At 38.9% G+C, this 14,527-nt stretch overlaps 1 protein-coding gene across 2 annotated transcripts; it reads right to left on the bottom strand.

The window, feature by feature from the left end:
* Positions 1-1,491: 1,491 nt before the first annotated feature.
* LOC149081487 (uncharacterized) lies at positions 1,492-8,192 on the bottom strand. 2 transcript variants are annotated; one of them, XM_089238421.1, is made up of 6 exons: positions 7,868-8,192; positions 7,635-7,775; positions 3,107-3,220; positions 1,882-1,959; positions 1,728-1,794; positions 1,492-1,613 (listed from the first exon to the last, which is right to left on the bottom strand). In XM_089238421.1, the coding sequence occupies exons 1-5, from the start codon at positions 8,037-8,039 to the stop codon at positions 1,781-1,783; spliced, it is 519 nt and encodes a 172-aa protein (XP_089094547.1). In that variant the 5' UTR covers positions 8,040-8,192; the 3' UTR covers positions 1,492-1,613; positions 1,728-1,780. The 2 variants fall into 2 exon arrangements, with proteins under 2 accessions (XP_089094547.1, XP_089094548.1); XM_089238422.1 differs by having other exon boundaries at positions 7,635-7,772; positions 7,868-8,165.
* Between the last annotated feature and the right edge of the window lie 6,335 nt (positions 8,193-14,527).

Genomic DNA, 14,527 nt, shown 5'->3' on the forward strand with positions numbered 1-14,527 from the left:
GCGGTAGCAATTTTTTGCTGCGGTCAAGTCGCCGTTTTTTTTGTTGTACCCCTGTCAGGAAAGTTTTCTGACAAGGACGAACCGGGTATCGAACTCGCGACACCTCTAAACATCCTTTGGTACGTTAGGCGAGCATCTTATCGACCGGGCTACCGCGCCCAGTAGCAGCTTCAAACTATCAAATTGGCAATCAACACTTAAAAGACAAAAATTCAAAGCACACTTTGGCACTCTGCGATTTTGTGACAAATTTCAGAGTTATTTGTTTCAACTGTCAGTGGTTTCTTACAGGGTTTTTTTGTTTTTTTTTCACCAGTAAAGGAAATGTGTGCTACCGTATTTACATTTCATATTTTGTAACTTTGAGGTTTTGGGTGCATCGAAGACCTGTTGCCGATGACTTGAGCTAATGGTTTATCTTATCTGCAAATGAATTACTAACAGTACTGTGCTCACATAAAAGACAAAACTACAGCTTTTCATGTCTAATTTTGGCACTTTGAACAAGGTTGAGGTTTCGAACAAGTGACATGGATTTTACTGTCCGGAAATTCATATTTATAATCTAATATTCGTGCTTCACATTTATTCATTATACATTCATCATTCATTATGGAGGAAGTTCCAGTATGTTTTCACCTTTTTTTCTACACTGAATCTGCGCCCATGTGATGAAGTGGTAAGATGCTCGTCTTCCACTAAGGAGGTTGCCGTCAAGATCCACGAGTTCGAACCCTGCCAATGACCATCAAAAACATGTTCCTAGAGCGACCACCGATAGATAGCGCCTTGCATTTCTCACCAAACTTCACTGGTTGGAAATTACCATATGGCGGTATGTGACAAAAGCTGGTGTGGGGTGCGTTTTCAACTGGTATGGGGAAAACCATGATGTTTTTACATTACTACCCAAAATCTCACCCACCCGGACTTTGTGATTTTAGTCAGTTGATCAACGTTTGGAAAGACTTCAGACAGTTTCTATAGCTTATTGGTATAATCAAAGGAAAGCGTAATTGTCCAGTTTCATGTTTTTCTACTTGAAGGCAATTTTTTGACAGGTTTGTGACAGTTAAAGACAGTTTTATTTGTATTTTACCAAGTTTGAAACTTTTTGACCAATTTGTGTTTGAATAACTTTTATTAATATTCGTTTTTTGTTACTTTCATTGAAAGAAAATACAGTAAATGCCCGATATGACGCGTACAGCTTATAACGAAGTGATTTGCAGCGATTGTGAAAGAGCTAATGTTACAAAAAACATTTGCTTATATAATGAGACGTCTGTTATAACGGCAATTTTTCCATGATTCTGAGCTGAGATATAACGGACTTCCACCGTATATTGGTTCCCACGTCATGCGTTGCCTTTTTGACGTTTCGGACAGTGAAACCCACGCGTCCTATGCGGAACCCCCCATCCCAGCTTTCGTGTTATTCTTCAGTGTTCACAAAAATATCTACATGTTGAAAATCAGTAGCACCGACACTGTCGTTTTTAAGCAAGCATTTATTTAAAAAAGAAAAACATAAAAAAAGTATGACTATACATGATATCATTAAGTTTGTACCGCTTGGGTGGAATTAGCATTAGAATCAATGTCGCGTGATCCTGAAAATATAACAAGAATCTATATCAGACTTACACAGTCATCATTTTAAATTTGGAAGTACAATACTTTTATACCTTCATAGTAGAAAATTAGTGGGAAAAACTGCTCCTCACCTTTCTAGCAAATAATGATAATTATGTTGCTGGATACTAGACAAATGTCTCTTTCACTCTTTGATTTCTAAAAGACATAGAAATATCATGCTGTTACTCATAACCCAAAACATCGCTTCTGTCATTCGAGGGAAAACCATAGATTAATACTTACTGGTGCACTTTTTCCTCAAACCCCAGAAGCCTTGTCTCTCGAAAGTACATCGTTCATCTGGATTTTGACATTTGCATTCTATGATTGAATTCCGCAGAACCAAAAAGAAACAAAAAAAATCAATTTTTGATATTATTATTGTTACTGTTACTTTACGAAGAGAGTAAAAATTGTGAAGAACATTTCCACCTTTTTTGTTGAAACGCACTTTTTAATGGCTTCTGGATCTTTGTGACGAGCTCTGTCCGATTTTGCAACAGTGCTTTATGACGTTTTATTATTTTCGGTATTTTATATTAAAAAGGGGAACATTAACATTAAGTGTGTGGTAGGGAACGCCAACAAACTTCTAACAAACCGATTGGCGTTTAGGTACTTTTTCAAAACGTATTTGTTTTTTCTTCAGAAGCGCTTTCATTTTACAGTAGAACCTTCCGATAACGGGCGCACATAATATTTTGCGCTGATGAAAAGTGTCCGTTAATTGATATTAAAATGCATCGTGAGTTCCCTCCCCGTCGATGTGATTCAAAAAGTGACCGTTAGTGGGAGCGTCAGCGAATGGGAGTTTCCGATATGTGAGGTTCCACTGTAGAATGATCGTTTCTCTTAGGCCCCTTTCACGCGGGTCCGATCCTCACTTGTATAGTCGATGGGAGAAAATATCTTAAAATATTTTCAAAAAATTTGGTATCTACAGTAAATCACTACAGTTTTTTGTACAGAAACATCCTGGGGTTGAAAAACTACCGGTTTCTCAACCGGTAGTGGAGGTCAATGTTCGCGAAACACTCCCGTCCGTATCGTCAGAAGGTCAATTCCGACACACCTCCCAAATTCAAAATGTATATTGTTATCAAATACGTAGCATATCATAAATATTTAATAAATTACAATTTCACAGCACACAAAATATGCAATGGTTGTAAATGGAATAATAAAATGGTTGTAATGGTTGTAAATATCTCCTGCAATGGTTGTAAATGGAAATGATCCCACGGGCCACAGGTTGAAAAAAAATACTGCACTAACGTTTGTTTGTTTGTTCGCTTGTGTTTTTAGCTCGAATGCTCATCTACCTGAAATATTGGAGAGCAACATGTGCTCGCTGCCATCTGATTTTCATGTTATAAATCAGTGAGTATAATGTCGTCATTTTGGGAATGCAATGGTGAGACACTTTCCTTCCTGATAACACGTAATGGTGGAAAATCATAATAATCACCTGAGCATTTGCCTTGTTTGTCCGCGTAGCCATGATTACACTGGCACTTTTTCTTGTCATCAAAGAAACCAGGGCTAAAAGTACATCCAGTGGATTGTTCACCGCAGTTGCATTCTTTAGAAAGAAATTTTAAAAAAAACACATATTAAACCACACGAAATTCGATCAGAATCAAAGAATTATTAAATGCAGTCGAACCCCCCGTTATAGCGTTTTCCCCGGAGTGTCGCACCAAACCCGCTTATAGAGTCAGAAATTTTCAGTGAAACAAATCTTCCACTTCTAGGCCTTACACGTGCAAAACCGTGATTCGATATAACGCCAAACTCCTTGTACCGCCAAAATTATTGAGAATTAAATGGTGGCGTGAAATCGCGGTTTGACTGTATCTGACTTATTAGAGAGAAATAACATATATAAGACATTTTATTCCAGATAACTTACTTCATAAAACTGATTCAATTACCGGGTATCCTTTACCCTACCAGTGCTATTTTTAAGTGCACTGCTCTTACATGTATACAGGGTGTCCTGTAAGTGCTTATGCGGTCTTTGTCTCATCAACCGTCAGTCGTAGAGGTATGAATCCAATGATGATGGTGGTAAGGTTTCAATGCTCAAAAAGCGTTCAAAAATTACCCTGTACCAGTTTTGAAAGTGGAAATACAGAATATAACAAAGTAAAAAAAAATCTAAATTTAACGTTTCCCCCGTCCTCTAATTTTCAATTAAAAGTTGTTTCCCCATCTCTCCTGAGGCCAACGAAAAAATTCCACGTTTCGAAGCACAATATTCACTGAGATATTCGGATTCAAAAATCGGAGAAAAGTTTTGAAAGGACAACATAAATGGTGGAAAAATGAGCGTCGCCCGTAAGTTTGTAATGTTATTTTTCATAACTTTTCTCCGATTTTTGAATTCATCTATCTCAGTGAATATTACACTTGGAAACTGTTTTTTCTGTTGGCCTCAGGAGATATAGGGCAACAACTTTCTAATTGGAAGTTAGACGACAAGGAGACCATATGAAAATTTAGATTTTTAATTTCGTGACATACTGAATTTTCGCTCTCAAAACTGATACATGAATGAATGAACGCCAGGGTCTCTACCACCGGACTTATCCCGTTGCCGAGATCTCTTCCAGCCCAGTTTCGTGGCAGAGTCTGGAACAAAGTGTGTGTGCACCTAACAGTCTGAGTGTGTAGCTAGTGTTGTGTATGATATTTCAGTGCTGCCTGCCATCTATACTTCAAATTGTGAGTGAAGTGTAATGATTGAATATTTGTAACGTTGTAGGCCTGTTGCTCTCTGTGGCGAGACTTTTTAACGGGGAGATCGGCTCGCATTCGCGCCTTGAAGTTGGGAACCACAGAAAACCAACTTCAGCCGACCACCACTGTGGGGTTCGAACCCGGATCCTCAAGGTGATTTTTGAATACGTTTATTTCACCGACGCATTAGCACTCACGGGACACCCTAAATAGTAGAAAAATACATCATTTCTGACAAGAAGAGGAAAAAGTATGTATATGTTTATATATACAGTAAAACCTCGTTGACTCGTCACCCTTATAAGTCGTCACTCCGGTTAAGTCGTCGTTTTTCTTCAGGCTCGTCTAGATTTCATAGACGGCAATTTTATTGAACCCTCGTTTACTCGGGGGCCATTCAAGTATTACGTAAGGAGATTTTTAGCCATTTTTGACCCCCCCCCCTCTGTCAGCAAAATTTCGTCAGTAGCTTAGAATATTAGCCCATATCTTGAAAAAGAGTGGTTGATGACGTAAGCAACCTTCGAACCCCCCCCCCTTCCCCCCTTGTCATCAAAAGTCAGCAAATCTGAAACCCCCCTCCCCTCGATGCTGACGTAATACATGAATGACCCCTCGTTGCAAATTTCGGTTTACCCGTCACTATGAGAAAGTTTTAGAGAGTGGAATAGATTAATTTTATGGTTCCCTTTTAAAAACAGCTTGTAACAGCAATGCCATATGCTTAAAAGTCACCATAAAAGCCTTATGTACCAAAAGGAAACAGTGCAAAGAAGGAAAGTTAGCTGGAGAAGTCCATTTGTCGACCCGAGTTTTCGATACGTTAGGGGGCTGTTCGAGCTGGACCTGATTTTTGCATGGGCCCACTATTTTAGGGCTTATTAATATTGTAAATATAATTCATATTTAGAAAAATTTTACATTGCTTTAAATTTATACGATTTTCACAGCATTGCACATTAAACTGACGGCACTTCGGTTAAGTCGCCACTCCGCTTAAGCCGTCATAATTTCTCGATAACATGAGGTGACGACTTATCGAGGCTTTACTGTATATGGTTGCAACAAAAACCTCGCGATGATGAGGATTGAGGGAAAAAAAAGAGAAAGTACTTGTTTGGAAATTTATTCCACACAGATGTTTGGACGCAATATCACGTCCTTGATCGTAGAGTGGCTAAAATTCCGGTATTAAATGTTAGAATATTTATCCGATCACTCAATTGGTGCAATTTTTGACATTTTTTTTTCATCGCTCTATCTTAGCAATACGTGGTTTTCTCGTTTCTCAGATAAAATAATAATTCCTCACTTTTAAGATTCAACAATACATTTTATCTCGTTTTCAGATTAAACATTTGTGTTCAAACACTTTTATCTGATTTTTCTGATTCAGCGCGATGCCATTTTTTTTTCTCTCAATCAAACAATGTAAACCTTCTGTTCCACGAGATAATGCAAAAAATTGTTTATTTATTTTTCTGTCTCAACATTCAGCGCTTTTCTGGATTTCCTATCGTTTCCAAAGCGATTTCCCCGATGAAATGACTTTTCTTATCTTTATGAACTGACAATGAAAAGTTTTCTTTATCTGTGACACTCGACTGCGAATCTTTTCCCTCCATTGTTTCGATTGAACAGTTAAATTCACACCTTTCGACACGCATACTCAGTTCTCATACCTTTCTAAATCCACATCACATGCAGGGCCGGAGTTAGGCAGGTGCGAAGGGCGCAGCCGCACTTTTGACCTTGAGTTGAGCCGGATGAACCTAACAGTCTGAGTGCGTATATAGTGTTGTTTCTGATGTTTCAGTGCTGTCATCTATGTTTAAGAAGTGAAGTGTAATGAGATGGAACATTTGAACCATCGCGTGGGCCTGTTTGTTCTCTGTGGCGAGACTTTACATCGCGGAGATCGGCGCGCATTCGCGGCTCGAAGTTCGGAAACACGGAAAACCAACTTCGGCCGACCAGCACTGTGGTGAAGGTGGGGGTGGGGTGGGGGTGGGGTGGGGGTGGGGGGGGGGTAGATAACAACGTTGGTATATCGTCGGTTAATTGTCGGTAATTTCGGTTAACTCGTCACTATGGGAAAGTTTGAGAGAGGAACTTCTATGCTTTCTTTTGAAGAAAAAGCATGATAACAACGCTACTATATGTTCGAAAGTGACCATAAAAGCCTTACATACCGAAACGGAACAGCTCAAACAAAGAAAGTGACACTGAAGAAATTTATTTTCTGACTAAAAAGATAATTCTTGAAACGTTAGGGGACTGTGCGAGCTGCACTGTTCGATTGGACCTTTGAAGGCCGGACACACTCCGCTTCCCATCTCGGAGAGATATCGAAGAGTTCCCGAAGGATGGGTGTATCCGGAAAGTTTTATTAAAAGCAACGTAAAACATGACCACCTCAGACGAAGGAAGCAAAAAAAATAAATGAATTACATAAAAAAATTATCGTCAACCTGAAGTCATATAACAGATGAATAAAATCTCAACAATCAACGTCGATGGGCAATCAAAATTAGAAATGGGATTATAAGATGGTGGTGTACAGCCGTCCATCCCATAAGAATCTAGTAATCGTCAATTGATCGAATGATTGCCGATATAATCTTGGAATATAAAATTGCGAATCACGGTGTATTACTAGTTCATACCTATATATTGGCGAATGAAGTTTTTTTTTTGGGACCATCAAATAACAGTTTTATGGTCATTCTCGGGAACCAATTTTGAAACTGCCAAGCATCAAGGTACTCATGGACACTAGATATTGGGAAACCCCTGTTCAGAGGGCCTCAAAGCTATTTTATTGCACAGATGATTTTTGATTACAGTGCTGAAAGAAGGGGGGGGGGGGGACCACACAATCTATTTTTCTCGCTCCTTCTTATCTAACCTTGAACGAGAGCTGACTCCGCCTTCTGGCAGTTGATTGGAGGGGGGGGGGGGGTGGGAAACATGTTTTACTGTAAAGACAACTTCAACTCGTTTTTAAAAGCCGGGATATTTCGGGGTGGCTGAAATAAAGCAGAGAAAGTTCGACGAGATGTCTCGGGATTGTCGTTGAAAGGGTTAATAAACCTTTCCTTCCCAAAAGTGTAAGCGCTATTTAAATTCACAAAATTTTCGGACACAGAAATAAATGCCACTCAAAGGATAACGTTGTACTATCTCGATCATATTACATAGTTATACCGCTTTTTGAAAAATAAAAACCTCATTTTGCAAGCGAAACAACTCACTTTTGCAGTAATGATCCCGAGTGAAGATGCCGCGCCTTATGTATAAACCATATCCAGGTTTGCATTGGCATTGGACCTCTCCAGTGCTGTTGGTATAGATGCAGGTTCCGCCTTCTCCGCATCGGCATGGTGGAGCATCTTCTAAAATATATCCAGATATGATTAATACGCAACATGGAAGCCGAAAACATTATGACAGTTTTTCAAAGCTTTAACCTCCCCCACACACTTACGGTATTCAAGATTTTCGCTAGAGACATCTTCGGCTTTTGCGTTATTAGCATCTGCTTCTAACTCTCTCTGGAACAGCTCGTCTTTGCTTCTAGCTATCGAATTGGCCTGTACATCGCTCACAACGTAAAGAGCGCATAAGATGCCTACCAGGAAAGCTGAATAGAACTTCATGGTTCGGGAACCCCTTTCGGTATGATGTTATCGACTTGCCGGATCCACCTTCTTATTCGGTTCACGAAATGTATGGCAGTTACAAAAGAAAAGAGTTTATCGACTGATAACTTCGATATCACGACTGAATACAACGAACTTGTTCACGTTGCTGCAACCTTAATTCCATTGTAGACGCGCTGATAGCGACTGTAGACGATAAAGAAGAAATTATGTTATATCAGGCTTTTTCAGGAATAGATAAAAAGGTGTTATATGCCGGAGAAGCTGTTAGGGATAATGCAAGAGGCGTTATATCTAATTCGGTTGGATGAATAATTATTATCATGTATTTACTGTAACTGCTGAGCATTTTTGACTATTGAGTATAATGCTAAAGGGACTGTGTGTGGGAATGTAGTAAAGTCGAATCCCGTTATAACGAACTCCAAGAGACCGGATAAATCACTTCGTTATAACGAAATTTCGTTATAAAGGAATCCAAGGTTTTGCATTTTATTCCTTTGTAAACTTATCTGGAGGATTAGAAAAACGTTCGTTGAAACGAGATGATTTTCGCTATAACGGTATTCGTTAAAACAGGATTCGACTGTATATTGAATATGTTCAAGAGCCAGACCGATCATATTATGAATAAAGAAAATACATGAACTGGATGACAATTTCACGAATGAATCGGATTGGCGATGCTTTGACAAGCGGGATTTTGGCTAACACACAAAATATAAATGTAATCATTATTACAAGATATGCAGAAGACTGGATGTTGTGAAGATATTTATTATTTGAGATGTTAATTTTTTAAGGAAGGAAAAAACGCATCTCTGCCTCTACCGGGAGTCGAACCCGGGTCCATCGATTGCCGGACGAGTGCTCTGACCGCTAAGCTACAGAGGAGATACTCGTCCGGCAATCGAGGGACCCGGGTTCGACTCCCGGTAGAGGCAGAGATGCGTTTTTCCCTTCCTTAAAAAATTAACATCTCAAATAATAAATATCTTCACAACATCCAGTCTTCTGCATATCTTGTATTAACAAGTGAAGAGCGACATTCTTGTCATGTAATCATTATTGTTACATTGTTACTACAGTGCAATGCAATAATTTCACGTTTGGCTACGTATTGATAGTGCGTTTACTGCTAGATTATCCCGTTTAATGCCAGATTTTTTTCCTCAAAATCTGACAATGTATGGTCGACTGTTAAGGCACTTTTTCGCTTCCACCTGTTCATGATTTTTTTTTAACTATGGCCTTACAACAAGTATCTTGACCTATTCCACATGTTGAAGTTTTATATTCTGCTATATATTTTATATTTCTATGTCCCCAGCCCCTGTTGACAAGTTAATTGTAAGTTTTGAGGGATTTATGTTCTTTGTGAACAAGTTCTAGTTTCCGAATCCGTTAGTTTACGTTTCGACTACCACGATGGCTGCAGTTGAGATTTCGTCAATCAACAAATTCGACGGCTCGAATTATTCCCAATGGAAGTTCTTGGTGAACTGTGCGTTGAAAGCTAAAGGAGTCTACGACGTGGTTGTAGGCGAGAATGCTAAACCGGATGCAGGCCCTGCCCTCGCACGATGGGAGAAAGCTGACGCAACAGCGATGTTTCTTATCACCTCGGCGATGGAGATGACCCAGATATCCTTGGTGCAGAACTGTCGTTCCTCGAAAGAAATGATTGACAAACTAGACTCGATTTATCAGCAAAAGTCCGCCTTCAACAAAATGCTATTGCTGGACAGATTTCATCAGCTGAAAATGGAAAGCAGCGAGTCAGCTGTGGAGTATATAGCGAAAGTTGAAAACCTCGCTCGTCAAATCACGGACGCCGGTGAAGAGGTGAGTGATGTTACAATCACAACGAAAATTCTAAGTACTTTGCCGACAAAATACAGAAACTTTCGTCAAGCCTGGTTGTCTATGGATTCAAGTAAACAAACCGTCGCCAATCTAACGGCACGTCTCATCGATGAAGAGCTTTCGATTTCGCGCAACGAACAGAGTGAAACTGCGTGTGTCTCAGTTTCTAAGCCGAAGAAGTACTATTCGTCGAAAAACAAAAATTTTCAGAGTCATGAAAAATCCGAAAAGCGTCTCGGCAAGTCGAAAGTGATCTGTTATTCTTGCCGAAGGAAAGGGCACTATGCCTCCGAATGTAAACAACGAAAGCACAACTTCAATCGTCGTTCGTCCAAAAATGGTGGTGCGTCCAATTTTACCGATGTGAATCATGATTTGCTCAGTGCTGAAAGTGTCTCCAGTGCTCTTCAATCGGGTGAAAATGAGTGGATTCTTGACAGTGGCGCATCTGCTCACATGACGTATATTAAAAAGTGTCTTAGTGATTATCAAGAGGCAGATGGTCAAATTAAGCTCGGCAACAACACTGAATTACCCGTTCTTGGTAAAGGTAAGGTTTTGATTAAGAAATTCGTGAATGGTACATGGAATAATGGGGAGATCCATGAAGTATTATATGTCCCTGGTCTAAAAAGAAATTTACTGTCGGAAGGTGTACTGGCTGCCAGGAACATGAAGATAATTTAAAAAAATCACTATATGAAAATTTATAATGACAATAGATTAATTGCTGAAGGTATTCGTACTGAAAATAATTTGTATAAAATGCTTTTCAAAGTCATATTTAGTGATGAGGTAAATATTACAAGTAACAACGACTTGCAATTATGGCATGAAAGAACTGGTCACATAAATATGAAGGCTCTTAAAGAGCTATGTGAACGAAATATTTTGAAAGAAAATATTAATTTTTCTGATGCCGAAAAATTCTTTTGTGAGGCTTGTCAGTATGGAAAGCAACATAAGCTATCTTTCACAAGAAGGGAACATAAATCGACTATCCCAGGTGAACTAATTCATTGTGATCTTTGTGGACCGATGTCTGTTCAATCGGTGGGAGGATCAAATTATTTCATTCTTCTTAAGGATGATTTCACAGGCTATCGTTCAGTTGCTTTCATAAAACACAAAAGTGATGCGTTTGAACAGTTCAGAAAATTTGTTCATCTCTGTGAAAACAAATTTCAACATGTTGTCAAAGCAATTAGAACTGACAATGGAACTGAATTTATCAATAACGAGTTCAACAATTTCCTTGCTCGTAAAGGCATCTTGATGGAAACAACGGCACCATACACACCCGAACAAAACGGTCGTGCAGAAAGAGACATGAGAACAATTGTTGAAAGTGCCAGATCAATGCTGTACGCAAAACAGCTACCTAAGTACTTGTGGGCAGAAGCAGTGAATACTGCAGTATATATTCTGAACAGAACACCAACAAGTCAAGCTCCAAATTCTACCCCATATGAACTTTGGACTGGAAAGAAAAATTGCCTGAATCATCTCAAAATGTTTGGAAGCGAAGCGTTCATGCACGTTCCGGACTCTCAAAGAAAAAAACTGGAACCCAAAAGTAAGAAGATGATTTTCGTGGGATATGATAGAGACTCGAACAACTATCGATTATTCGATCCGAATAAAAGAACTGTGAAAGTGTCGAGAAATGTCAAGTTCGATGAAGTCCATGATGTGAAGATGCTTCCCTCAACATCCAAGGTACATGTCATTCCGGATGAAAACAATGATATAAGCCCGAACTGTGATGAAGATATGCAAGATGATATGTCTGATCGCGAATCTAAGAATCCTGATCCTGGAAGAGAAACCCATAGGTACAATCTTCGAGATCGATCTACAATAAAGGCTCCTTCTTACTTCGAAGCGAATGTGACGGAAATCGAAACACCTGTTTCATATGAAGAGGCGATGTGTTCTCCTCAGTCACACGAATGGAAGAAAGCGATTAAAGAAGAAATCGATGCTCTTGAGAAGAATGAAGTTTTTGACTTTGTTAATCTACCAGATGGCAAAAGGACTGTGGGTTCAAAATGGGTATTCAAAATTAAATATTTCCCAGATGGAAAAATTAAGAAGTTTAAAGCAAGGCTGTGTGCAAAAGGCTTTTCGCAGATTGAAGGAATTGATTACTCAGAAACCTATTCACCAACTTCAAGATACGACACGATAAGGGTTCTGTTTGCTATTGCTGTCCAACGCAATCTCAAGATAATGCAATTTGACATAAAGACCGCTTTTCTCCATGGTGAAATAGAGGAAGAAATATATCTTGAGTCACCTCCGGGATTAACAAGCGATGACAACAAGGTGTGCAAACTAAAGAAATCTTTGTACGGTCTGAAACAAGCTTCAAGATGTTGGAACAACAAATTCTCAGACTTTCTAAAAAGTTATGGTTTCGTACAATCAGTTGCAGATTCTTCAGTTTATTTTGGGACATTCAAATTAAAGACTGTGTTACTAGCCCTTTACGTAGATGACGGTTTACTGTTTTGTGAAAATGAAGACATCCTCATCGAACTCGTCAACAATCTCAAGAACACTTTTGAAGCTGTGGTGTGTGAAAAGGGACTTTTAGTTGGTATAGAGTTCACTGAGAAGAAAAATTCCATCTTCATCCATTCGAAAAGTTATATTCATAGAATGCTGAAACGATTCTCTCTTGAGAATGCAAATCCTGTCAGTGTTCCTACGGATCCCAATGCTATAATCTCTGCAGACTCAACACCACTTGAAAAAGGTTCAGTACCTTACCGTGAAGCAGTTGGGACATTAATGTTTCTAGCTATCACTACTCGTCCCGACATAATGTTTGCCGTTAATATCGTGAGCAGGTACCAAGAAAATCCTGGATTGTGTCATTGGAATGCCGTCAAAAGAATCTTTAGATACCTGAAAGGTACATCATCGTACGGAATCGAGTATACACAACAGAGCTGTCATGAATAAAACTTGGTTGGTTATTCCGACGCTGACTTTGCGAATGATGTGGACACTCGAAAATCGACATCAGGGTATGTGTTCAAGATTAGTGATGGAGCTGTGACATGGGCTACCCAAAAACAGTCAGTTGTGTCTACATCAACCACAGAAGCAGAATACATCTCTGCTTCGACAGCTGTAAAAGAAACTCTGTGGTTAACTCGACTTCTCAAGGATTTTGGTGAAATTATTAATGCCGATGGAGTACCCTTGTACATTGATAACCAAAGTGCCATAAAACTCATCAAAAACCCGGTATTTCATAAGCGAACCAAACACATAGATGTTAGGTACCATTTCATAAGAGAAAAATGTGAGGATAAATCCATCTGTGTGAAATATGTTAAATCAGTTCATCAAATAGCCGATATTTTCACCAAACGCCTTCCAAAAGAGAGGTTTGAAAAATTGCGAAATATGCTCAATGTGAAAATTTCATGATTATATATATATTTTTTTTTTGACAATGTTTGTTTTACATATATGTTACCTGTAAACCATAGAATTGGTGGGAGTGTTGAAGTTTTATATTCTGCTGGTTTACAGACTGGCAACTCTTCTGTTTTATGTTTATCTTGTACAATTTACTTTTGATATGAGTGGCAACTATCAGTCTTGTTTACGCGGCCATGCTGTACGGTTGTATCGGTCTATCTCTCTATACAATTAAACTTATATTACGGGATTCCCTGCGCCCAGTCAATGTGTTTGACTATGAATTAGTTTCATAATTTTCACACCACATTATTTACTTACCCATTAATTGTCCGTTACTAATTACTCATTTGAATCCGCAGCGAGACAATCTGTGAGTTTTTACTGTTACTTGTCACCATGTGCGGAAAAATCCGCAGAATTATAGTTCCTTACCACCAAATTACACCGCAGAAGTTGTGATGGAACCGAAATAATACACTTGTGCCAATGGTAACTTTACATCAAATGTGAAACAATCTGCGAGTGTTTTTGACAGTAAAGAAAAATAGTTAACCCTTTAAGCGGATTTTTTTTAGAATTTTCCTGATCCGCATCATAACTCCACATTGGAAATAAAACCATGTTGAGAAACCGAGATATATCGGGGTGAACGAAATAAAGCAGATCAAGTTTGACGAGATAATTCGGGATTGCCGCTATAAGAGATAAAAAATACAGTTTTGTGTACTTGTACAAGTTTATCTATCTATCTATATATATAAAATTGATTTTCTGTGTGTGTGTGTATGTTCTCTATACAAATCTACAATTTTAGATCGATCGTCACCAAATTTTGCATATAAACCAAATGGGACCCGACTTGAACGATAGGCTACTTTAAAATTTTGTCAGAGCAGGACAAATGCCCCAAACGGGCAAAAAACTGTCGGGCAACAATGGTTTTTGGGCCTCAACAATCACTTTCTGAACGTTTACTTTGGTTACCGTGGTTCCCTAGCAATGCGTTTCAGACGTGTATATGCCTTTACAATGGTTTGTCACTTCTTTAAAAAAAGAAAAATATATATTCATTTCTACGTTTCTGTGTAAATCTAGATTTGTTTATTTCATGAATCGCGCAGGTCGCCATATTGGTTTACTTGGACACGGTTTGTATGTCCCTCAAAGAAAGAGGGAGA

This window comes from Pholcus phalangioides, unplaced genomic scaffold (assembly GCF_987345545.1).
Source record: "Pholcus phalangioides strain wild (caught in Gottingen) unplaced genomic scaffold, Ppha-v1.0 ptg000010l_1, whole genome shotgun sequence".
Classification (NCBI taxonomy): domain Eukaryota; kingdom Metazoa; phylum Arthropoda; class Arachnida; order Araneae; family Pholcidae; genus Pholcus; species Pholcus phalangioides.

Excerpts from the sequence above, each read along its gene's own strand:
- LOC149081487 (XM_089238421.1), bottom strand. The coding sequence starts at position 8,039 with ATGAAGTTCTATTCAGCTTTCCTGGTAGGCATCTTATGCGCTCTTTAC. Across the intron at positions 7,776-7,867 it reads TAGCGAAAATCTTGAATACC|AAGATGCTCCACCATGCCGA; the intron begins GTAAGTGTGTGG and ends GATATATTTTAG. Across the intron at positions 3,221-7,634 it reads TCGGGATCATTACTGCAAAA|AATGCAACTGCGGTGAACAA; the intron begins GTGAGTTGTTTC and ends TTCTTTCTAAAG.